Source organism: Aotus nancymaae, unplaced genomic scaffold (assembly GCF_030222135.1).
Source record: "Aotus nancymaae isolate 86718 unplaced genomic scaffold, 86718_ANA_hifiasm-v0.15.2.pri h1tg000059l, whole genome shotgun sequence".
Classification (NCBI taxonomy): Eukaryota; Metazoa; Chordata; class Mammalia; order Primates; family Aotidae; genus Aotus; species Aotus nancymaae.
Genome location: NW_026988473.1, coordinates 12,276,116 through 12,300,492, shown reverse-complemented (window position 1 = coordinate 12,300,492; position 24,377 = coordinate 12,276,116). Strand labels below are relative to the sequence as shown.

At 45.1% G+C, this 24,377-nt stretch overlaps 2 protein-coding genes across 3 annotated transcripts in view; one reads left to right on the top strand and one right to left on the bottom strand.

Moving 5' to 3' along the window:
* The window catches only part of ZDHHC5 (zinc finger DHHC-type palmitoyltransferase 5), a 32,387-nt gene extending 18,552 nt beyond the window's left edge, over positions 1 to 13,835 (top strand). For both annotated transcript variants that reach the window (XM_012476432.2, XM_012476433.2), the window contains 9 exons: positions 3,361 to 3,518; positions 4,697 to 4,869; positions 5,001 to 5,103; positions 6,078 to 6,169; positions 7,555 to 7,687; positions 9,547 to 9,670; positions 10,376 to 10,488; positions 11,243 to 12,102; positions 12,511 to 13,835. In XM_012476432.2, coding sequence (XP_012331855.2) covers positions 3,361 to 3,518; positions 4,697 to 4,869; positions 5,001 to 5,103; positions 6,078 to 6,169; positions 7,555 to 7,687; positions 9,547 to 9,670; positions 10,376 to 10,488; positions 11,243 to 12,102; positions 12,511 to 12,676 — 1,922 coding nt within the window. In that variant the 3' untranslated portion in view covers positions 12,677 to 13,835. The remainder of the gene's footprint in view (positions 1 to 3,360; positions 3,519 to 4,696; positions 4,870 to 5,000; positions 5,104 to 6,077; positions 6,170 to 7,554; positions 7,688 to 9,546; positions 9,671 to 10,375; positions 10,489 to 11,242; positions 12,103 to 12,510) is intronic.
* A 2,140-nt stretch (positions 13,836 to 15,975) lies between these two features.
* Positions 15,976 to 24,192, bottom strand: MED19 (mediator complex subunit 19). The gene is made up of 5 exons (XM_012476437.3): positions 23,941 to 24,192; positions 17,213 to 17,469; positions 16,961 to 17,057; positions 16,562 to 16,656; positions 15,976 to 16,370 (listed from the first exon to the last, which is right to left on the bottom strand). Exons 1-5 carry the CDS (start codon positions 24,158 to 24,160, stop codon positions 16,302 to 16,304), a joined length of 738 nt encoding a protein of 245 aa, XP_012331860.1. The 5' UTR covers positions 24,161 to 24,192; the 3' UTR covers positions 15,976 to 16,301.
* Positions 24,193 to 24,377: the final 185 nt, after the last annotated feature.

The window sequence follows — 24,377 nt, the reverse complement described above, 5'->3', positions numbered from 1 at the left end:
GCCAGCACTTTGGGAGGGTAAGGCATGTGAATCACCTGAGGTCAGGATTTCCAGACCAGCCTGACCAACATGGTGAAACCTTGTCTACTAAAAAATACAAAAATTAGCTGGGCATGGTGGCGGCACCTGTGATCCCAGCTACTTGGGAGGCTGAGGCAGGAGAATTGCTTGAACTTGGGAGGTGGAAGTTGCAGTAAGCCAAGATTGCACCATTGCACTCCAGCCTGGGTGACAGAGGAAGACTCCATCTCAAAAAAAAAAAAATTCATTGTGCTCCCAAAGCCTACATCATTGTTCTTCATTTGTGACTTCTCTTACAAAGATTAAGTGAGGGAAAGGAACTTTGTGTCCCTAAAGCCAAGGAAGGCTATTTTAATGAGCCTTTAATGTTCATTCATCAAATATTTATTGATGTAATATGGAAGGCACTATGATGGTCTTTTGGGGTGATGCTTTTAAAAAGGTCATTGCTGGCTGGGTGCGGTGGCTTATGCCTGTAATCCCAGCACTTTGGGAGGCCGGAGCAGATCACTCGAGGTCAGGAGTTCAAGACCAGCCTGGCCAACATGGTGAAACCCCATCTCTACTAAAAATACAAAAATTAGCCAGGCATGGTGGTGCACGTATCTATAATCCCAGTTACTCATTAGGCTGAGGTAGGAGAATTGCTTGAACCCAGGAGGTGGAGGTTGCAGTGAGCCAAGATCGTGCCCTTGCACTCCAGCCTGGGCGACAAGAGTGAAACTCCATCTTAAAAAATAAATTAAAAGGCCATTCGTTTCACATAGCTCAGTCTAGAAAGGAAGGTAGGGAAGGTACCTCTATAAATAAATACACTGTGATAAGTTGTAAAAGTAATCAAAGAGATCACTTCTGGTAGATATGATGATGTGAAAGGATCAGACATTTCAAAATAAGGAACATTACAACCGGGCATGCTGGCGCCCACCTGCAGTCTAGCTACTTGGGAGGCTGAGGTTGGAGAATCAACTGAGCGCAGGAGTTCAAGGCTGCAGTGAGCTGTGGTTACAGCACTGCACTCCAGCCTGGGTGATAGAGCAAGACCCTCTTTAAAAAAAAAATAGCATTTGAATTTTTTCTTCTTTTTAAAAGAACAAGAAATATATTTTTGGAGATGGATTCTCACTCTGTTGCTGGGGCTGGAGTTTAGAAGGGTTTGGAAGGCAGCCATCTTGGCTCACTGCAGCCTCTGCTTTTCAGGTTCAAGCGATTCTTCTACCTCAGCCTCCTATTACAGGAGCTCACCACCACACCCGGCTAATTTTTGTATTTTTAGTAGAGACAGGGTCTCACCATGTTGGCCAAGCTATTCTGTAGCTCCTTACCTCAAGTGATCCACCTGCCTCGGCCTCTCAAAGAGCTGGGATTACAGGCATGAGATCCTGTGCCCAGCCAAAAGAAAATATCTTTGATTTAAAGATTTTAATAAGTAGTGCACATTCATTATGTACAAAGTATAAAAAAGACAAAACATTACCTATAATTTCACAGACAAGAGCTAACTACTGTTATATTGTGGTATATATCCTTGCAATATTTTGAAGACTTAAAAAAATGTATATATTTATGTATACCATGTATCTGCAGTATATATTTGTGTGTGTGTGGTTTTGTTTGTTTTTTTTTTGTTTTTTTGAGACGGGGTCTCCCTCTGTCACCCAGGCTGGAGTGCAGTGGCATAAACCTTGGCTCACTGCAACCTCCGCCTCCTGGGTTCAAGCCATTTTCCTGTTTCAGCCTCCCAAGTAGCTGGAATTACAGGCATGTGCCACCACCCCTGGTTAATTTTTGTAATTTTTGTAGAGACAGGGTTTAGCCATTTTGGGCAGGCTGGTCTTGAACTCCTGGCCTCAAGTGATCTGTCCTCCTTGGTCTTCCAAAGTGCTGGAATTACAGGCGTGAGCCATTGTGCCTGGCCTGAAAATTTTTAATCCCATACTATCATTTATTTTAATTTTTCCTTCCCACATGTATTTTTTTTTTCTAGGTTAATAAAAAATAAAAATTGCACCGGGTGTGGTGGCTCATACCTGTAATCCTAGCACTTTGGGAGGCCAAGGCAGGTGGATTGCCTGAGCTCAAGAGTTTGAGACCAGCCTGAGGAATATGGTGAAACCCCATGTCTACTAAAAATATAAAAAATCAGCCGGGCATGGTAGTGCGTGCCTGTAGTCCTGGCTACTCAGGAGGCTGAGACAGGAGAATCGCTTGAACCTGGGAGGCAGAGGTTGCAGGGAGCCAAGATTGCACCATTGCACTCCAGCCTGGGTGACAGAGCGAGACTCCATCTCAAAAAAAAAAAATTGCTAACTGTAGATGAGAAGGCAAATAATGTTTTTATCAGTGGGTTTCTGATAGCTGAAAGTTGAGAGAAAGGACATTTATGCTTGTGCAACAGATAATACTAAAATATATATATAGAGAAAATTGATTTAAAATCAGTCAACAAATAATACTAAAATTGATTTAAAATCAATCAAATGATAAAAAATCCATTTTCTCTCTCTATATATGCACACACATATTTTAGTATTATTTGTTGCACAAGCATAAATGTCATTTTATGCTCTTGCAACAAGAGAAGACATTTTAGAGAAAGGATTTTTTTTTTTTTTTAAGATGAAGTCTCACTCTGTTGCAGTGGTGTGATCTCAGAGTGCAATGGCGTGATCTCAGCTCACTGCAACCTCTGCCTCCTGGTTTCATGCAATTCTCTTGCCTCAGCCTCCTGAGTAGCTGGGACTATAGGCACGTGCCACCACAGCTGGCCAATTTTTGTACTTTTAGTACAGACGAGATTTTACCATGTTGTACAGGCTGGTTTTGAACTGAGTTAAGGCAGTCTGTCCTCCTTGGCCTCCCAAAGTGCTGGGATTATAGGCATGAGCCACCACACCTGGCTGGGCAAAGGATTTGTGTCTGGAAAAAAACGTTGATGTTAGTTTCTCTCTTGGATTGCTATAGTTCACTCATATAAATGTAGATACTGAACTCTTAGGCAAACTCATTATGTATGTGCTTTGATATATAAACTATTTCTTTAAAATTTATTCATAGTACTTAAACCAGATCCACCAGCACATGCATGGGGGCTACCTCCTGAGTCATTTTATCTTGAACCTCACTTCCCAGTGCAGAATAAATTGCTTCCTCATCCATGTTCCCATAGTGTTGTATAAAGACCTGACCTCACAGTGTTACAGTTCCTAGTTCCTAGTCTCTCACTCATTAGGCTGTGAATTCCTCACAGGCAAAAGCTATCTTTTAAACATCATTGCATCTCTAGCACTTACTATCATTTTGGCATAGTTGTTTTTAATTGACCTTTCCTCTCTACAGCTGAGGAGGATGAGGACAAGGAAGATGATTTCCGAGCTCCTCTTTACAAAACAGTGGAGATCAAGGGCATCCAGGTGCGCATGAAATGGTGTGCCACCTGCCGCTTCTACCGTCCCCCTCGATGTTCCCACTGCAGTGTCTGTGACAACTGTGTGGAGGTGAGCACCCTGGGTGGGATAAGACTTCATCCTTAACCTTTGTTGTCTTCATCCTAACTATGTAATAGATTCTTAGCTTTGGATGTAGCATAGTCTTATCTAACTATGTTGGCCACATGGTCCACCTCTGTCAAATGGTGCTAATAATGACATGAGAGGCAGAGCATAAGTATTATTGCAGGAGAGAAGCTTTAATTCCATGTGGGCATAGGCTTTCTTTTTTATTAATTTTTACTTTTTGTAGTGATGAGGTCTCACTGTGTTGCTTGGGCTGGTCTCAAACTCCTGGCTTCCAGTCATCCTCATGCCCTGGCCTCCCAGAGTACTAGGATTACAGGCATGAGCCATTGCACTGGCAGGGCATAGGCTCTCTTGACACCAAGATTTATAGTTCTAGCCTTCTGTCCATTGACTCATTTTTGGTTGTTTGTCCTGGCTTTGTGTTTTCTCTTCCACAAAATCATGCTGTTGTGTCTGTTGTAATTCTCTTTCTGCCTGTCCTTCTGCATGCCTTGTCCTTTTTCCATTCCATTTTCACTTAGCTGTAAGCAATTACCTGCCAAATCTTCCTTCCAATGCTCTTTTCTCATCAATCTTGATGTTTTTGCAAAGCCTCTGACATTTGTCACTTTTAGAGTTCCTTGGTCACATGGGACACTGTGAGAGCCGGCCTTGGCCTTTTCATTTTTTTTTTTTTTTTTTTTTTTAGAGACAGGGTTTCACCATGTTGGCCAGTCTGGTCTTGAACTCCTGACCTCGTGATCTGCCCACCTCAGCCTCCCAAAGTGCTGGGATTACAGGAGTGAGCCACCGCGCCCGGCCGACCTTTTCATTTTTTTAGAGATGGGTGTTGCTATGTTGCCCAGTGCAGTGGCTATTAACAGGCACAGTCATAGTTCACTCGAGCCTTGAACTCCTGGGCTGAAGCCTCAGCCTCCCAAGTAGCTGGGACTACAAGTGTGTACCACTATGCCTGGTTTGGCCTTGGTCACCTCTGGAAGGTCTCCCTTGCAGATTTATAAAGCAAAATAAACTAGATTTAGTTTTTAACTTAATTGTTGAGCATGATCATAAATTACTAAAAGCAAAACTTAGCTGCCATTTGCTTTTCTTCTTGACCAAAGTAATCTAATGCTATAGTCCAGGGATGGCTCTCATCTGTCTCTTTTTGTCCCTAGGAATTTGATCATCACTGTCCGTGGGTGAACAACTGTATTGGTCGCCGGAACTACCGTTATTTCTTCCTCTTCCTCCTTTCCCTGACAGCCCACATTATGGGTGTGTTTGGCTTTGGCCTCCTTTATGTCCTCTACCACATAGAGGAACTCTCAGGGGTCCGCACGGCTGTCACGTATCCTTCAAGGCCTTTTAAATTGTGGGATTGGAAGGGGGAGGAATGAGGGCCAAAGGGAAAATGGCTGCAATAGGGGCTGGGGAAAGTGAGGTCATGTCGCTCTGTTCTCCTTGATTGTTTGGCATCAGAATGGCAGTAATGTGTGTGGCTGGCTTATTCTTCATCCCTGTAGCTGGCCTCACGGGATTTCACGTGGTGCTGGTGGCCAGGGGACGCACAACCAATGAACAGGTATGGGGAGAAGTGACGAGAGACCCCTGAAGAGCAGGGGTCTTTTGATTAGTGTACAGTATAGTGCTTCCACAAATAGAAGCTTAATGAATACTTCTCATGATTATGTAGAGATTAATGGTAGGGAGTGAGGCAGTCTTAGTTGCTCATGTAAGCATAGAGGCTATGTAAGAATTGAAGCCATTTTTTAGTTAACAGCCATTTGCTATATGCCCACTGTATACTGGAGAATTTAGGCTCTGAGTTTATAGAAACAACAAAAGACTTGGGCTAGCCCTCAAGAAACTTAGAGTGCTGCTTACAGGAAAGCAATGATTTCTATGCATGTAATAGTAGCTAACCTTAATTGCTTTTTTTTTTTCTTTTTTGAAACAGAGTATTGCTCTGTCACCTAGGCTGGAGTGCAGTGGCACGATCTCAGCTCATTGCAACCTCCACCTCCTGACTTAAGCAGTTCTCTTTATTGCAATTCTCTTGCCTTAGCCACCCAAGTAGCTGGGATTGCAGGTGCCTGCCAACCACACCTGGCTAATTTTTATGTATTTTTTTTTCTAGTAGAGATGGGGTTTTGCCGTGTTGGCCAGGTTGGTCTCGAACTCCTGACCTCAGGTGATCCACCTGCCTTAGCCTCCCAAAGTGCTGGGATTACAAGTGTGAGCCACCATGCCTGGCCCTTAATTGCTTATTCTTATGTATATTATCTTAGTTTTCAATATTTAGAAAGCTGTTTATTCCATTTTACATGAGGAAACTGAGGTTTTGGGTCAGCAGCCATGAGGTAGACCTAGGATTTGAACTAAGGACCCTGACTGTAGATTCCCTGCTCTTAACCATCACATATGTAAGCTGCTTGTGTTCTACTCATTTCTGTATGCCTCCGATAGTGAGTGCACAATAACTGGTAATAGATTTGTATTTTGGCCTTTGGAAGTCAAGGTCTCATCTTCTGACCTGGTTTGTCTTCCTCCCTCTAGGTTACGGGTAAATTCCGGGGAGGTGTGAACCCCTTCACCAATGGCTGCTGTAACAATGTCAGCCGTGTTCTCTGCAGTTCTCCAGCACCCAGGTACATCTATCTCTTTGGTCTAGTGTTTACCATTGGTCAGAACTTCTGTCTTCTTCTTTGGGCTTGTTCTAGTAAAGGAGAGGCCTGGTAGGAGACAGCCTTTAGGAAGGGTTCTCTATCTTAGAATGGTAAATACCTTCAAGGGAGAGACATGCCCATTCTTTAGTGCAGTGGTCCTCAACCTTTTTGGCAGCAGGGACCGGTTTTATGGGAGATAGTTTTTCCACAGATGGAGGCTGGGGTAGGGTGGTTTCGGGATGAAACTGTTGCATCTCAGATCATCAGCCATTAGATTTTCATGGCTGGGCGCAGTGGCTCATGCCTGTAATCCCAGCACTTTGGGAGGCCGAGGTAGGTGGATCACTTGAGGTCAGAAGTTCGAGTCCAGTCTGGCCAACATAGAGATGGTGAAACCCCATCTCTTCTAAAAATAGAAAAATTAGCCAGACATGTAATTACACTGTTTTGTAAAGGGGAGCTCAGAAATCATCTTCCTTGTCCTCATCCTCCTCAGCTATAGAGAGGAAAAGTCAGTTAAAAACAACTATGCCAAAATGGTAGTAAGTGCTAGAGATGCAGTGATGTTTAAAAGATAGTTTCTGCCTTTGAGGAATTCACAGTCTAATGAGTGAGAGACTAGGAACTGTAACACTGTGAGGTCAGGTCTTTATACAACACTATGGGAACACGGATGAGGAAGCAATTTATTCTGCATTGGCAAGTGAGGTTCAAATTAATCTGTAATCCCAGCTATTTGGGAGGCTGAGGCAGGAGAATTGCCTGAACCCAGGAGGCAGAGGTTGTAGTGAGCCAAGTTTGCACATACAACCGAGATCTCTTGCTTGTGTAGTTTACAACAGGGTTCTAGGGTTTGCGCTCCTAATAGAGTCTAATGCCTCTGCTGATCTGACAGGAAGCGGAGCTTAGATGCCTCTGGTGATCTGACAGGAGGCGGAGCTTAGGTGGTAATGCTTGCCGGCCTGCTGCTTACCTCCTGCTGTGTGGCCCAGTTCCTAACAGACTACCAGCCGCAACTGGTCTGCAGCCCGTGGATTGGGGGATCCCTGGTTTAGTGGACAGTGAAATCCATTGATATTCTTCAGGTATTAAGGTTAATCTCCTTTGAGAATTGAGGATGAATAAAATATATTCTAAAGTACGTTCCTTGAGCTAAGTACCTGCTCACAAAGGTCTGATCTTGCTGCAGTCCTTCACAGAATCAAATAAATCTGTTTACTGCTAACCTTTACACTGGCCAGGTAGGACTGTTTTCTTGTATTTGTATTAGGTTGGTGCAGTTATCTTTGTGCCAACCTAATAAAAATGTTTTACAGAAACAGTAGATACTTTGAATGAATGAAAGCTCTCTCTCTCTCAACACTTAGGTATTTGGGGAGACCAAAGAAAGAGAAGACAATTGTAATCAGACCTCCCTTCCTTCGACCAGAAGTTTCAGATGGGCAGGTAACTGTGAAGATCATGGATAATGGCATCCAGGGAGAGCTGAGGAGAACAAAGGTGAGGAGGAATTCAGGGAAATCAAGCTAGGTAACAGGAGGTCTCACCCAAGGTAAAGAAATGGAAGCTCGCTTTAGTTTACATGTTTCTTTTCTTTTCTTTTTTTTTGAGACAGAGTCCTTGCTCTGTTGCCTAGGCTGGAGTGCAGTGGGGCAATCTTGGCTCACCAGAACCTTCACCTCCTGGGTTCAAGCAATTCTCCTGCCTCAGCCTCCCAAGTAGCTGGGATTACAGGTGCCTGCCACCTTGCCTGGCTAATTTTTAGTAGAGTTGGGGTTTTGCCATGTTGGCTTGGTTCGTCTCAAACTCCTGACTGCAGGTGATCCTGCCCACCTAGGCCTCCCAAAGTGCTGGGATTACAGGCGTGAGCCACCATGCCTGGCCCATTTCTTAATAGTGCTTATTGCTTACTGCTTTGTGTTAAAACTACTTAAATACAAATCGTGTTTTCTACATTAGATTTTTTTTTGAGATAGAGTCTTGCTATGTTGCCTGGACTGGGTGGCAGTGGTGCAATCTCAGCTCACTGCATGCAATCTCTGCCTCCCAGGTTCAAGCAATTCTTGTGCCTCAGCCACCTGAGTAGCTGGGACTACAGGCATGTGCCACCATGTCCGGCTAATTTTTGTATTTTTAGTAGAGGCAGGGTTTTACCATGTTGGCCAGGCTGGTCTCGAACTCCTGACCTCAAGTGATTCACCTGCCTCAGCCTTCCAAAGTGTTGGGATTACAGGCATGAGCCACTGCACCTTAAAAATTAGATTTTAAGTTTAGATCTAATTAGATTTTAACAATAGAAAACGAATCCATTCATTTCCATGTCTTCATAGGACTTAACATAGCAACTTACAGATAGATGGGAAGAGCTCAACAAGTAGTTGTTGGTTGAAATGGGCAAATAAGTGACAGAATTAAAGCTTTTTAAAAATCTCCTTCTGCCAGGTACGGTAGCTCATGGCTATAATCCCAGCACTTTGCGAGGCTGAGGTGGGAAGATTGCTTGAGTCCAGGAGTTCAAGACCAGCCTGGACAAAATAGCAAGACTCCATCTCTAAAAAAGACTAAAAAATAGAAAACTTTTTTGTCTGAGTGCAGTGGCTCACACCTATCATCCCAGTACTTTGGGAGGCCAGGCAGATGGATCACTTGAGGTCAGGAGTTTGAGACCAGCCTGGCCAACATGGTGAAACCCCATCTCTACTAAAAATACAAAAAAAAAAATTAGCCAGGCGCAGTGACACACTCCTGTAATCTCAACTGCTTGGGAGGCTGAGGCACAGGAATCGCTTGAACCTGGGAGGCAGAGGTTGCAATGAGGCGAGATCATGCCACTGTGCTGCAGCCTGGGTGACAGAGCTAGACTCTATTAAAAAAAACAAAACAAAACTTTTTTTTATCTAATACTGTACCCAAACTGATTCTTGTGTCTTGTCTTCCAGTCTCATTTAGAAATATAGGCAGTGACTCATGTCTATAATTCCACACTTTGGATGGCCAAGGAGGGGGGATTATTTGAGGCCAGCTTGGACAACATGGCAAGAACCCCCCCCATCTCTACAAAATAAAATAAATTAACTGGGTTTGGTGGCATGTGCCTGTAATCCTAACTATTTCTGAGGCCGAGGTGGGAGGAGCACTTGAGTTTAGGAGTTGCAGGCTGCAATGAGCCATGATTGTGTGTGCCACTGTACTCCAGCCTGGGCAACAGCTTGAGACCTTGTCTCAAAAAAAAAAAAAAAAAAAAAAAAAGAAATACATGAGAATTGACTCCCAAATACCTCTCTTATACCAGTTTAATACTTTGAGTTGTCATAATACTAAATTTCCAAATCTGATTTTTCTTACCCTCATCAATCCAGTCTAAGGGAAGCCTGGAGATAACAGAGAGCCAGTCTGCAGATGCTGAACCTCCACCTCCTCCTAAGCCAGACCTGAGCCGTTACACGGGGCTGCGAACACATCTCGGCCTGGCCACTAATGAGGGTAAGGGCTGCCTTGATTTGCAAGATACTAGAACTAGAGGCAGGATTAAGGTTACTTGTTAGCTGTAGAGGACATGCCAGGGCTGGGAGATAACACTAATGTTGTGGTTTTAAACACCCAACAGTTGGTACTTGTGCCACTCTGCAGCTGGAAAAGAAGAGATGCTGTTGAGCTACTGGCAGTGAATGGGACTTTTGCTGGGGAAATGGTCAGCCTCTAGGCAGAGCAGAGAACATCACAGGACCTTTTTGGTGCATTTACCCACCCTGAGTTCTGGGCTGGTGTGAGTCTTTAGTCTTGATTTCAGCAAAGGGTATATCTGTGCCTGCCTTGTCTTCTCCCTGTACTTAAGGAACCTTAGGCAATAAAGTGAGCAATTCATAGGCTAGATGCAGTGGCTCACACCTGTGATCTCAGCACTTGGGGAGGCTGACTCAGGAGGATCGCTTGAGCCCAGGAGTTCAAGACCACCCCAGGCAAAGTAGCAAGACCCTGTCTTTACAAAAAAAAAAAATTAGCTGGGCATGGTGGCAGATGCCTGTAGTCCCAGCTACTCAGGAGGCTTAGGTAGGCTCCCAGGAGTTCAAGGCTCCATTGAGCTATAGTCATGCCACTGCACTCCAGCATTGGCAGTAGAGTGAGACCCTGTCTCTTAAACCAAAAAACCTCTTGTAAAGTAGTGCCCCTTGGCCTTTTTTCTTGCAGATAGCAGCTTATTGGGCAAGGACAGCCCCCCGACACCTACCATGTACAAGTATCGGCCAGGTTACAGTAGCAGCAGTACATCAGCTGCCATGCCGCATTCCTCCAGCGCCAAGGTAATGAGTAGTCTTAAAGAGGTGGGTAATAACATGACAACTGGCCAGGCACGGTGGCTTACACCTGTATCCCAGTACTTTGGGAGGCCGAGGTGGGCGAATCATGAGGTCAAGAGATTGAGACCATCCTGGCCAACAAGCCCATCTCTACTAAAAATATAAAAATTAGCTGGGCGTGGTGGCGGGTACCTGTAGTCCCAGCTACTCGGGAGGCTGAAGCAGGAGAATTGCTTGAATCTGGGAGGCAGAGGTTGCAGTGAGCCGAGATCACGCCACTGCCCTCCAGCCTGGCAAGAGAGCAAGACTCCGTCTCAGAAAAAAAAAAAGCAAAAATATGCCAACTGTTCTGGGGAAAAACGAGATTAGGGGAGGAAAAGACAGAGGGAAGAGAAGAAAACAAAGGACATTTGACTGATTGTTGGCATTCGTGGAACTGAATTGCCTCGATAGTGTGTCCTTTATCAGACTAGGGTATATAGCATAATAGAGTCGTGTTTGGTCTGAGTTTACAACTCAGTTCAGCCCACAAGCAAGATACTCAGCCTTTCTAAGCCGTGTTCTCTGCATCTGAAAATGAGATGGTATTTGTTTGAACTCAGTTTTTCTTTAGGGATTAACCTAGATAATGCACGTAAGAGTTCTAAGCATAGTATTGGCACATAATAAATACTGTTTTTGATCAACTCCTTGGACTCTGGGGTCTAGCTTCTGTCACAAGAGGAGCACTAAGAGCCTGCTTTACTTTCTTCCTCAGTTGAGTCGTGGGGACAGCTTGAAGGAGCCAACCTCAATTGCAGAGAGCAGCCGTCATCCCAGCTACCGCTCAGAGCCCAGCTTGGAACCAGAGAGCTTCCGTTCTCCTACCTTTGGCAAAAGTTTTCACTTCGATCCACTATCCAGTGGTTCACGCTCCTCCAGCCTCAAGTCAGCGCAGGGCACAGGCTTTGAGCTGGGCCAGCTGCAATCCATTCGTTCAGAGGGCACCACCTCCACTTCATATAAGAGCCTGGCCAACCAGACACGCAATGGAATCCTATCTTATGACAGCTTGCTCACACCTTCAGACAGCCCTGATTTTGAGTCAGTGCAGGCAGGGCCTGAGCCAGACCCGCCTTTAGGCTATACCTCTCCCTTCCTGTCAGCCAGGCTGGCCCAGCAACGGGAAGCTGAGAGGCACCCACGTTTGGTGCCTAGTGGCCCAGCACACCGAGAGCCCTCACCAGTTCGTTACGACAATCTGTCGCGCCACATTGTGGCCTCCCTCCAGGAACGAGAGAAGTTGCTGCGCCAGTCACCCCCACTCCCAGGCCATGAGGAAGAACCAGGCTTGGGGGACTCAGGCATTCAGTCAACACCAGGCTCAGGCCATGCCCCTCGTACAAGTTCCTCCTCAGATGATTCAAAGAGATCACCTTTGGGCAAGACTCCACTGGGCCGCCCAGCTGCCCCCCGTTTTGGCAAGCCAGATGGGCTAAGGGGCCGGGGAGTAGGGTCCCCTGAACCAGGCCCAACGGCTCCATACCTGGGCCGATCGATGTCTTACAGCAGCCAGAAAGCCCATCCTGGTGTCTCTGAGACAGAAGAAGTGGCCTTGCAGCCATTACTGACACCCAAGTAAGTATTAGTACCCTCCTGACCCTTAGCCAATTTAAAATTAGCATAGTGCTCTGCAAATGGTATCAGGGCTTCTGTTGTACATCCTAATGTAGGGGGACCTGCATTTTCACTTTGACTCCAGCTGCCTTCATGGGCAATTCCTGTTAAGAGACTGAAGATTAATACTTTTTCCATAATTCTATCTTCCTAACAGTATTTGCCTGGGAGTAAGTATATGCGATAGCTGTTACTAGAGAGTAGTAATAAATAGGAGAGATTGGGAATCAGGTTTATTTGAAGCAGGGCAATAAAGGGGAACGTCTGGGTAAGAAAGTGTGGATATAGAAAACATTTTCTCTGAACCCATCTCCCTTTGCTATGCTTTGTATCCCATTTCCTGACACCTGTCTCGTCTCTTCTTTACAGAGATGAAGTACAGCTGAAGACCGCCTACAGCAAATCCAATGGGCAGCCCAAGAGCTTAGGCTCAGCCTCCCCTGGCCCAGGCCAGCCACCTCTCAGTAGCCCCACGAGGGGAGGAGTCAAGAAGGTGTCAGGGGTTGGTGGTACCACCTATGAGATTTCGGTGTGAGCCTTCGGCGCCTCCCCTCCCCATCGCCTCTGCGCCTACACCAAAGGGCCCCAGGTGGCCATCTTCCTTCCCTCAAGGGGCTCCCCTCCCCTGCATGGACATTTTTTAAACCACCGATTCCAAGAGGATGAGGAGTGTTTTCTAAAATGCAGTGGGCTTGGGGAGTTGGAGAGTTGGGGCCCTGAGACTGGGGTAGCAACCCCCCTTTTGTCTTTTAAGACCTTCCCTTCCTTGATCCCTGGACCAGACTCAGTGGACATTTGTGCAATTGCTCACCCTGGAGGGAACCAGATCATTTTTAAACCAGAAATAATTTTTTTTATTATTGTTACGGATTCTATTTTTTTCCTCTTCTGCGTTACCAGGTGTGTGTGTACATATAATATATATATATATATATATATTATAAATATCAAAGAAATTATATATATATCCTGGGATGGGAAAATGAGGGAGGGATACATATATGGAGGGGATCTTATTCTTCCCATTCCTCAGACCAGCAGGAAGAGAGGGGAGACATCAGTCTTTTCCCTGTGGTTCCCTCTCATTTGTCCCAGTTACTAAGGAAATAGCATCCTCTGTTGGTGCTAAGTGTGATTAGGAAGAAGCCTGGGGAGAGGTGAGTCTGGGATTTTGGTCACAAGAGGGAAGGACTTGGAGAGGAAAGTTAGTTTTCTAGGCTCACTGGCATTTAGTTTCCCTACGAAAGGGGTCAAAACTTCAAGACACTGGTGGTGGTCGGGGAAGATCAGGAAAATAACTTGGCCTAGCTCAAACGATATTGGATAATCCCCTCCTTGAGAGAGAGGGATTAGAGTGGGCTCCTCCTTCTGGCCCCTTGGAGCCTCCCCTAGCTGACACAGTTAACTTGATTTTAAAATCCAAGGCCAGGAGAGAAGAATCCAAAAAGCAATATTTTTCATCACATGCCAAAAATGGGATACAGAGAAAGAGTGGTAGGCCTAGGCCCCTCCAATTGTCCCTTGGGGGTTACCTCTCAGCCCATCTCACTATGGTGCTGGGTAGAGGGGATACCTGGGTTCTAACCTCTAAATAGGGGAGATCCCAGCCTCCACAAAGAGGCCCTTTTAGTTTTTATTCTGATTAGCCATTTTAAACCAACAAGGAATAAAAAGAAATCCTGATCTAACCAGCGCCCCCTGAGTTGTGTTATTTTGTCTGGTTGAGACAGGGTGAATGATCTCTGGTGGAAAGTTATCACAGTGACAGCCTCATAAGCTTCTCTGGTCCCAGCCCATCTCTAGGCAAGACTATAATGAAAATAGCCACTTAAAACAACAACTAAAAAAATAAAAAGAAAAAAAGAGACCTGGTGCGGTGGCTCACACCTGGGACTATACCTGTGGTAGTCCCAGCACTGGGGGAGGCTGAGGCAGGAGAATCACTTTAGCCCAGCAGTCCCAGACCAGCCTGGGCAACACAGAGACTCCATCTCTAAAAACAAACAGGTCCTGTTTTTATTTGTGTGATTTAATTCAAAAATTCCTGAAAAAAGTCTCCTGAAACCACCAAAGCTGCTTGTTATTTGAAAGCTTAGAGAACTTTTAAAGTTGTTTCTTCTTTTTTTGTTAAGAGAGGGCCTCACTCTGGTTGCCCAGGCTGGAGGGCAGTGGCACAATCAGCTCACTATACCCTCAAACTCGAGCTCAAGGGATCTTCCCTGCCTCAGCCTTCTGAGAAGCTAGGACTACAGCTGCATGCCACCATGCCTAGCTAATTTTGTTTTTGTAGAGATAGGGTCTCTACCAATTTTACCTAGGCTGGTCTCAAACTCCTGGCCTTGAGCAATTCTCCTGCCTTGGCCTCCCAAAGCATTGGGATTACAGGCATGAGCCACTGTACCCAGCAACAATTGTTTCTTAATAATAGAATTTAGTCTCTGGAAAGTAAAGCTAATTTTGGAATCAGCCAAAGGTGAGAGAGTAACAGGTGTGAAAGCCTGTTGAAAGGTTAACTAAATATGGATGTCAGTTCAGTTAGATATATTGCCTTCTATTGGACAAAAGCTGTGTTCTAATTTTAAGTAGGTACGCTTAGACACTAAATTTCAGGCAGTTAACCAGAACTCTTTAATTACTCAAAATTTAAGAATACATACTCTTATTTGGGTGCGGTGGCTCATGCCTGTAATCCCATTACTTTGGGAGGCTGGGGTGGGCAGATCACCTGAGGTCACGAGTTCACCAGTGGCCAACATGGTGAAACCTGATCTGTACTAAAAATACAAAAATTAGCTGGGCATTGGTCATGGGCACCTGTAATCCCAGCTATTTGTGAGGCTGAGGCAGGAGAATCACTTGAACCCAGGAGGCGGAGGTAGCAGTGAGCTGAGTGAGATTGCACTACTGCACTCCTGTGTGGGTGACAGAGTGAGACACCATCTCCAAAATAAAGTTAGCTGGGTGTGGTGGCACAGACTTATCCCAGCTATTTGGGAGGCTGAGGCACTAGAATCACTTGAACTCAGGAGACAGAGGTTGCAGTGAGCCGAGATCATGCCACTGCACTCCTGGGTGACAGTGAGATTCCATCTCAAAAAAAAAAAAAAAAAAAAAAAAAAAACAAACTTATTCTGAAATCCTGGATTAAAACTAACGGAATGAGTGGTTTTCCACCCACTGATTCAGGAACAACCTTGGCTTTCACGGCAACAGATTTTAACCTGTGTTAAATTTAAAGTCAGATTATATTAATTCAGGTTTTCTCATGGATGTTTACAGTTACCTAACCACCTGCAAAAACTAAAGTCTTTTTGTTGTTGTTGTTTTGTTTACATTTTGATAGTTTAGGCTACCTTTTGTTACTGTTTTAGAAATGTTTTCACATCAGCTAAGTAACTTTAACTTAGTCTTAACTTAGGAATGAAGCAGGTCAAAAGTTCTTGTAAAGAGAAGAGAAGCATTTACCTTTGCTTGCCAGAAGTTCATCTCAAAATATCACAGGCTGCTGACCTAAGAACCAATCTTGTTGAAATACACTGGTGACTGTCCCTGTGTTTTCGGTTGGCTATTCTGTTTCAACACAGAATTGACCTAGAACACACTGTTGAGCCCTACCTGGATCAGCTCTTCAGACAGAGCCTGAGATCACCTAGGCGCTTGGTTCTCAACATAATGCGCAGTGTTATGTGTCTGCTGTGGAGTATTAGTAAGCTTGGCTCACTTCATTTTGATTGTTTCCCTGCCTGCTAGTGAGATAATGTAATGACAAGACCCAAATCCCCTCGTCTTAGCAACTCACAGAAAGGCACATACCTCTTAGGCAGTCACACTTCAGCCAGTTTGATAAATGTAATTTAAAAAAAAAAACAAAAAAACACACAAGTCCTAAATCAGACAAATTGCACAAAAGAGAGAGAAGAAAATCGTAAGCTTCCTGGAAGAGGAAGAGATATCCATGAGAAAGCCAACAGGGATGAGCCTACAAAAGCATGTCCCTCTCTCTCATAATGTACTTAATCTCAACTGAGCTCAAGAGAGCTGGCCTCTGTCCCAGCTGCAGGATGCTCCCAAGGCAGTGTCCAAGAGGCTGAAAGGCAGCTTTTGTCAGCGGGTTCAATATAGCAGGAAAGGCCATCCTGGCAAAGAGTCCAGTGGTCCTGTTAGCGTAGGCTGCTGCTGCTGCTGGCCTGAGAGCTACCCATACCGGGGTGGTCTGGACTATGTCGGTTCTGGGGGAGAAAGGAGGAGAGGTAAGAACAACTAGGAACTAGACTTGGCTTTGATCAGGCTGTACAGGAGAAACCTGCAACCTGCCCTGGGTTTTCGATCTTGGGTCCAACTGGAGGCAAAGAACTCTATTTAGGACAGAGGTGAGATATGGGGAAACTAACTGGGTTGTGGCAATAGGCCTCTACTCTACCTTCTTTTTCTTCTTCTCTTTCTTCTTCCTTTTCCTTTCAGGATCCTCTTCTTTTTTCTTTTTCTTCTTCTTGTGATCTGAATCAGATGGTGTTTCTGTAGGAGACATTAGGTACCTATCACCTATAGAGCTCAAAATCCTCTCCTGTTAGGAACACTGCAGACGACAGGAAAATCCCAAGTCAGGGGCAACTGCTTTTGTCCAAATGGTCAGAAAGGATACAGAAGTGCTGCTAGAGTCCCTGTGATAAGTCCCAAGAGACCCCAGTACACTGGTTTCTTCAGGGGAATTTAGGAGTCCAGAGCTCCATATGGAACTTAACTGGGTTTACCTATGGAAGGTCAAACCAGATTCGGAAGGTCAGGGTTTTTTTTAGTTTTGAGTGGAACTGCTTCTTACCTGGGGGGACAGGATCCTGGGTACGGCTCTGTTTGTGCTTGTGCTTATTCTTCTTCTTGGGAGGCTGAATATGCATCAGACGACACTGCTCTGGCAACTGAAGGAACCAAAGGAAGGTCCAGGTGAGTAGAGGAAGGAAATCCCCTGTTCCCATCATCTGTTCTGCTCCGTTATGAAGGAACAGACTGGGACAGAAAAATCATCTCCATGTTTAGGCCTCCCCATTCGCCTTCCTCCTCCAAGGGGACTCACCGGGCCAGTGTGGAGGCGGAAGCCGGCCAGCATGGTCCCTGTGATAGGATTAAAAGAGCTGCTGAGAATAGGGGGCTTCTCAATGAGGGAGCGGAGGCTGCTGTTATCATGGGAACCAGGCAGATCAATCATCCCTGGCAGGTCAGGCAGGAAGTTACTTAGCTTCTCCTTCACCTTCTTCCCACAGAATTTATTATAGGCTTGTTCCAAGTTGTAATGTGTGATCAGATTCGTGCTGCCTGTGAGCTCTGTGCTACCTAGACAACGCAGAATAAAAATAAAAAAGATCAGTCCCCATAGTAGGCCCAGAGAGTGAAGGACTATATATTAACCTAAAGAATCTTTTAGGTGAACATTGTAAAATTTAAAGAAACAGAGCAGAAGTAAATAAATCATAAATATGAAAAAATATAACACAACACAGTGGTAGGGTCCAATGGAAAGGGGGAAAAATAGGCAAAAATCCAATAGGGCAGAGACAGAAACTGCTCGCCCAATGAAGGAGACATTCCACTCTCCTTAGATTAGAGTTGATTTACATGATGCTTGCTTCATGGTAAATGCTGTTCTGAGTGCTTCTAACAAAATGTACTAGTGACAAATTATATGGCATAGCCAGGGAAATACTACCTCACAGCTCAGCTACAACCATGCAACGGGGCCAAATATGACCCAGTGACTTAAGGGTCTTGTCAAGGACATTTTTTTTTGTACTAGCAAGAAACACTAATCACCTTTACATAAGAAAAGAACCAGGAAGATTTTTCTAGCTACCACTGCCTAACTTTTGTTACTAACATCTTTATTCTTCCTCATGATACTGAGTATGATGCCTTGCCTAAAAGGAAGAAATTTTTTTTGTTATTGAGATAGAGTTTGCTCTGTCACCAGGCTGGAGTGCAGAGGTGCGATCTCGGCTCACTGCAACCTCTGCCTCCTGGGTTTAAGCATTTCTCCCACCTCAGCCTTCCAAGTAGCTGGGATCACATGCATGTGCCAACATGCCTGGCTAATTTTTTTTTAGTAGAAACAGGGTTTCACCATGTTGGCCAGGCTGGTCTCGAACTCCTGACCTCAAGTGATCTGCCCGCCTCAGCTTTCCCAAGTGCTGGGATTACAGGCATGAACCACTGTGCGCAGCCAGGAAGAAATGTTTGATTAGAAGTTAGTCTTGAGAGACTGAGGCAGGTGGATCACGAGGTCAAGAGATTGAGACCAGCCTGGCCAACATGGTGAAACCCTGCCTCTTCTAAAAATACAAAACTTAGCCAGGAGTGGTAGTGCACGCCTGTAATACCAGCTACTCAGGAGGATGAAGCAGGAGAATTACTCAAACCCAGGAGGTGGAGGTTGTAGTGAGCCAAGATCCCGCCACTGCACTCCAGCCTACGTGACAGAGCAAAGTTCCATATGAAAAAAAAAAACAAGTCAACTAATGGCTGGATGCAGTGGCTCACGCCTATACTAAAAATACAAAAATTAGCTGGGCAGTAGTGGCGCACACCTGTAATCCCAGCTACTCGGAAGGCTGAGGCAGGAGAATCCCTTGAGCCTGTGAGGCAGAGGTTGCAGTGAGCCAAGATCAGGCTGCTGCACTCCAGTCTGGGCGAGAGTGTGAGACCCTGTCTCCAAAAAAAAAAAAAAGGCAACTAGAATTATTCTGGCTGTCTTTCATGCCTCAGTTTCCTCTCATCTGTGGAATGGAATAATAGCTATCTTACATACACATCATTTTTTCCCAAGGTTCAAATGAATATATACTGAAAAGTATAAAGTATCAGGCTTGGCACCTGGTTCATGTCTGTAATCCCAGCACTTTGGGAGGCCAAGGCAGGCAGATCACCTGAGGTCAGGAGTTTGAGACCAGCCTGACCAACATGGCGAAACCCCATCTCTACTAAAAATACAAAAATTAGCCAGGTGTGGTGGCATGCGCCTGTAGTCCCAGCTACTCAGGAGGCTGAGTCAGAAGAACTGCTTGAATCCGGGAAGCGGAAGTTTCAGTGAGCTGAGATTGTACCACTGTACTCCAGCCTGGGGGAGAGAGCAAGATTCCATCTCAAAAAAAAAAAAAAAAAAGTATTATATATATGCAAGGCATTATCCATATACATATTGCATGGCTATTTTTTCAAGGAATATACATTTATTAGTAACTTAAGGACCCAGTGGCAAAGGTAGAAATGGCTAACTATAACTTCATTTGTAATTATGATAGACACAGAGGGTACAAATGACAAAAATGGCTTGTTTATAATCAGTCACTTGGGAAAACTCAGGTACTGAACTGTAAGCTCCTTGAAGACACAGACAATGTCTTATTCATTCATGTATCGCTAGTGCCCAGCACAGTACACACATTAGGTGCTCAATAAATATTTATTAAATCAACAAGGTACTTTCCCTCTATATCTCTAGGCCTTACTCCATCCTTTTCCTTCCCTTTACTACCAAACAACTCAGAAGACTGAGCAACGGTAATGGCAGGAGACCCAATGTCACAGTATCTCTCCTCATAACCCTGGGCACTGCCTCTTGCCACTTCAATCTTCTGAACTTCCTCCTCTCCGCCAGCTCTCCTTAAGGATAACCAACCTGTCCAGATGGTTAGCCTTAAGGCTCAGGTGAGAAGGCAGTCTGTGCTTTTTCTAAACTGTAACTTGAGAGTTCAAATTCTTGTTTTGACTCTTAGTTCTACAAAGATTATTTTTTATTTTTATTTATTTTTTGAGATGCTCTTGCTCTGTCACCCAGGCTGGAGTGCAACGGCACGATCTTGGCTCACTGCAATCTCTGCATCCTGGGCTCAAACTATTTTCCTGCCTCAGCTTCCCAGGTAGCTGGGACTACATGCTTACACTGCCATGCCTGGCTAATTTTTGTATTTTTTGTAGAGACGGGTATGTTGCCCAGGCTAGCCTTGAACTCCTGGACTCAAGCCATCTGCCTGCCTCAGCCTCCCAACATGCTAGGATTACAGGTGTGAGCCACTGCACCCAGCAAGATTTAAAAATACAAAACAAAACAATTTTTTTGTTTTAAAATTCAAAATTTTGGCCAGGCACGGTGGCTCATGCCTGTAATCCCAGCACTTCCAGGAGGCTGAGGTGGGTGGATCACGAGGTCAGGAGTTTGAGACCAGCCTAGCCAATATGGTGAAACGCTGTCTCTACTAAAAATACAAAAAAACTAGTCAGGTGTCACACACCAGGAGGCTGAGGCAGAACTGCTTGAATCTAGGAGGCGGACGTTGCAGTGAGCTGAGATTGCACCACTGCACTCCAGCCTGAGCAATAGAGGGAGACTCCATCTTAACAACAAAAAATTCCAAATCTTGCCCACATCACTCATGGCTTCTCTATTTCAATCTATGGCACCACATGTTCCAGATATTTTTGGAAAGCAGTACTCCTCAGGTCACAGATCTTAATGGTTTCCTTTCACCCACAGGAGAAAGCTCAAATTCCTCTGAGTGGCACTCAAGGCTAATTACATCTACTCCAACTTAGCTTTGGGGGCCTTATCAATCACTATTCCTCTAAGCAAAATTTCTGATCCATCCAAATGGATCTCCCTATCTCTTCAAAATAACACCCCTCACATTATTTCCTTTTAGGAAAATTCTTCCTAATTTTTCTTCACCAACATGAATTATTCAAGGTCTAGGTCAAGTGACATCTTATTCTTGCTGTCATTTTGGATAACAATACACTGAAAACCATTAGGTAATTCTTAATATTGATAGCTAAGATATTGTTAATTGCTTTTGTGAGGCATGAGCACAGAATAATGAGATGGAGTTGACAAGAAATATAGTCACTATCCTTAAACCACAAATCTTACATTGAAAAGCAATGACCAGCATTACTAATCTCTTCCTCCTTCTCACCCTTCTCATACACCAGCATTTGCCCAGAACAGATATTCAGTATCTGTCGACTGACTATAGCTATTATATAAATAGTTACAATCAGAATAGGGAAGGCAAAAGAAAGATTAAAAGAAACTGCTGGTGGCCATCAACCACTGACTAATCAAAGCGATGGCAACTTCTCTGTTTGTTTTTCCAATTATAAAATGTAGATAACAATGCCTACCTCAAAGGGCTATTCTAACTATTAAATACTACTACATATAAGTGTGCTGTGAACTTCAGAGTACCATACCAATATTTGTTGTTATTTCCTTCAAGTCATGATGTGGAAATAAGACTTGAGATAATGAAAGGCATCTTAGAAACCTAACATGTCCAGAAAACTTAATTTCCACCTCTTCAAACTTGTTCCTTCCTCATCTTCCAAGTCCCCAAACCCATACACCTAATTATTCAAGGTGAAAACTTAAGAAGACATCATTCCCTCACTTTACTCTCTCCTTCACTTCTTCCCCTATTATCCAGGCTGGAGTGCAGTGGTGCAGTCATGGCTCACTGGAGCCTCAACTTCCTGGGCTCAAGTAATTCTACCACCTCAGCCGCCTAAGTAGCTGAGACTACAGGCACACATCACTATGCCTAGCTCATTTATATTTATTTTTTTTGTAGAGATGGGTCTCATTATGTTTCCCAGGCTGGTCTCAAACTTTTGGGCTCAAGCAATTCTCCCACCTCGTCCTCCCAAAGTGCTGGGATTACTGGCGTGAGCCACAGCGCCTGGCCCTATTTCAACTTTTCATCCCCATCAGCTCTACCTCTAACATCCTGTATCCATTTACTTCTTTATGCCCTGGTTCGAACCATCATTTTCCTGGACTACTGAGTGGTAACTTTTGACTTCCCCACTTTCTATTTGAAATGTGGCTGCTTGAATGATTATAAATAAGTAAATATGACCAAGTTCCTGTGTTAAAATGGCTTTCCTTGGCTGGGCACAGTGGCTCACGTCTATAATCCCAGAACTTTGGAAGGCCAAGGCAGGCGGACTGCTGTTGGCCAGGAGTTCAAGACCAGCTTGGGCAACACAGTAAGACCCTGTCTTTACAGAAAATTTTTAAAAGTTAGCCAACCATGGTGGCGCATGCCTGTAGTCCTAGCTACCTGGGAGGCTGAGCTGGGAGGACAGCATGAGCCCAGGAATTCGAGGTTACAGTGAGCTACCTGATTGTGCCACTGCAGTCCAGCCTGGGTGACAGTGAGACCTTGCCTCTATAAATTTTTTTTTTAATGGCTTCCTTTGGTATTTGCCATCTAAATGCCTTTATTGCTTTATAAAGACCTCTGCCTAACTCTCCCACCTTTCCTTTTGTCTCTCTCTCCTAAGACTCTTTCCTTTTGTTCACTTCACTGGAGTCCAACTGATTTTCTGTCGCTCAGATATTCTAAGCGTTTTCTCACATCAGGGTTTCTGACCTCATTACTTGTATCTAGAATTATCTCTCCCTCCTGTCCATACATAGCTGGCCCTTTGTCTATGCTTACATTTTAGTTCAAATGTTAGCTACATGGAAAGAGCATCTCTGGTCACTCTAGCTAAAGTAGTTCTGCCCCTCAACATTTTTTTCTTTTGAGAGATGGTCTCATCTGTTGCCCAGGCTGGACTGCAGTGGCACTATCTTGGTTCACTGCAGCCGCAACCTCCTGAGTTCAAGAGAATCTTCTCCCTTAACCTCCCCAATAGCTGGGGCTATAGGCATGCACTACCATGCCTGGCTAATCTTGTATGTTTTGTAGAGACTGGGTCTCGCCATGTTGCCCAGGCTGGTCTCAAACTCCTGGACTCAAAGGATCCTGCTGCTTGGGCCTCCCAAAGCGCTGGGATTACAGGTGTGAGCAACACGCCTGGCCCCTTTCAATTCTTTATCATGTTTTTTCCTCCTAGCATTAACCACTCTCTGATATTATCTTGTTTACAATGCCTCCTCCACTGACATGTACATTCCAAAAAGGGCAAGCATCTTGTCAGTCTTGTTCACAACTGTATCTCCAGCATTTAGAAAAGTGCTTGGTACATAGGTACTCAACATAATATATTTTTGAATGAAAAGAGTTTGGTTGGATTCTTATCCCTTCTTTGAACAGACCAGGAAACGCCGGAATCTTTGAATGAATAATGGCAACTTGCCCCAAACCAACAGCAAAATTAAAACTTTGGGTCCCCAAAGATATTAAATCAGGTCTCTCAAGTTCCAAACTGAAACCCTGGATCTCCTGGATCTTTTGTTTTTGAGACTGAGTCTCGTTCTGTCTCCCAGGCTGGAGTGCAGTGGAGCAATCTAGGGTCACCGCAACCTCCGCCTCCCGGGTTCAAAGCGATTCTCCCGCCTCAGCCACCTGAGTAGCTGGGATTAGACGTATACGCAACCATGCTCGGCTAGTTTTTGTATTTTTAGTAGAGAGGGGGTTTCATCATGTTGACCAGGCTGGTCTCGAACTCCTGACCTTAGGTGATTCGCCCGCCTCCGCCTCCCAGAGTGCTGGGATTACAGGCATTAACCACTGCGCCCAGTCCTGGATCATCTTTTTAGGGAGACATAAACCAGTGTTAGGGACAGAGTCTGGAAATGGCGCTAAAGATAGTCACGGAGATGCACCGTCCCTCTCCCCCGCCATTTGGTTGAATTCAAGTCATCCCTCTGCTTGTGAATCCTAACAGCCCTTGCGACTTAAGGCTCCACAGTCCGGGTCTGCCTTTCCTAGGTTACCTGGCACCTCCTCTAGCCGGCTGAGAACCACGCCCATCACCTCCTCTCTAAGATTTGATTGGCTGGCTTTGGCAAGGCCGCGCACTCACCTGGCAGTTCCCTCATTAGGTAAAAAGGGCCACAGCCAGCTCCTGACTTGTCCGTGCCGGGAGGGGCCGTGGCTGCGGTGGGAGGCGGGGCCGTGCCGGGACCCCCGCCCGGAGGAGGTGGTGGCGGGGGTGGAGGCTTTCCTGGTCCGAAGCCGAGTGCGGTTGGGGGCGGTGGTGGGTCAGCCTGAGCCCCGAACAGTGCCGTGAAATTCTCCATCATCCCCTCCGCCTAGACGCTGCCTAGGTGTCTGGCGTTGGTAATTTTCATTGGACAATGCTTTTAAGGAGTACCGCCCTCTTTCTCAAGGAGCCGCTTGTCATTGGATGCCTCAGGCACCGCCTACCTTGTTTCAACGACTACTTCCGTCGCCTTATGAGAACGTTTAGAAAGTGCTATTTAACCTTATTAGATTCTTCTGCTAGCTTCGCTTGCTACA

Bases quoted from the DNA above. Each gene is read 5' to 3' on its own strand.
- MED19 (XM_012476437.3), bottom strand. From the start codon at position 24,160: ATGATGGAGAATTTCACGGCACTGTTCGGGGCTCAGGCTGACCCACCA. The intron at 17,470-23,940 runs GTGAGTGCGCGG...TGCGTTGTCTAG, and splicing joins CCTAATGAGGGAACTGCCAG to GTAGCACAGAGCTCACAGGC. The intron at 16,371-16,561 runs GTAGAGTAGAGG...TTTCTCCCCCAG, and splicing joins AAGAGAAGAAGAAAAAGAAG to AACCGACATAGTCCAGACCA.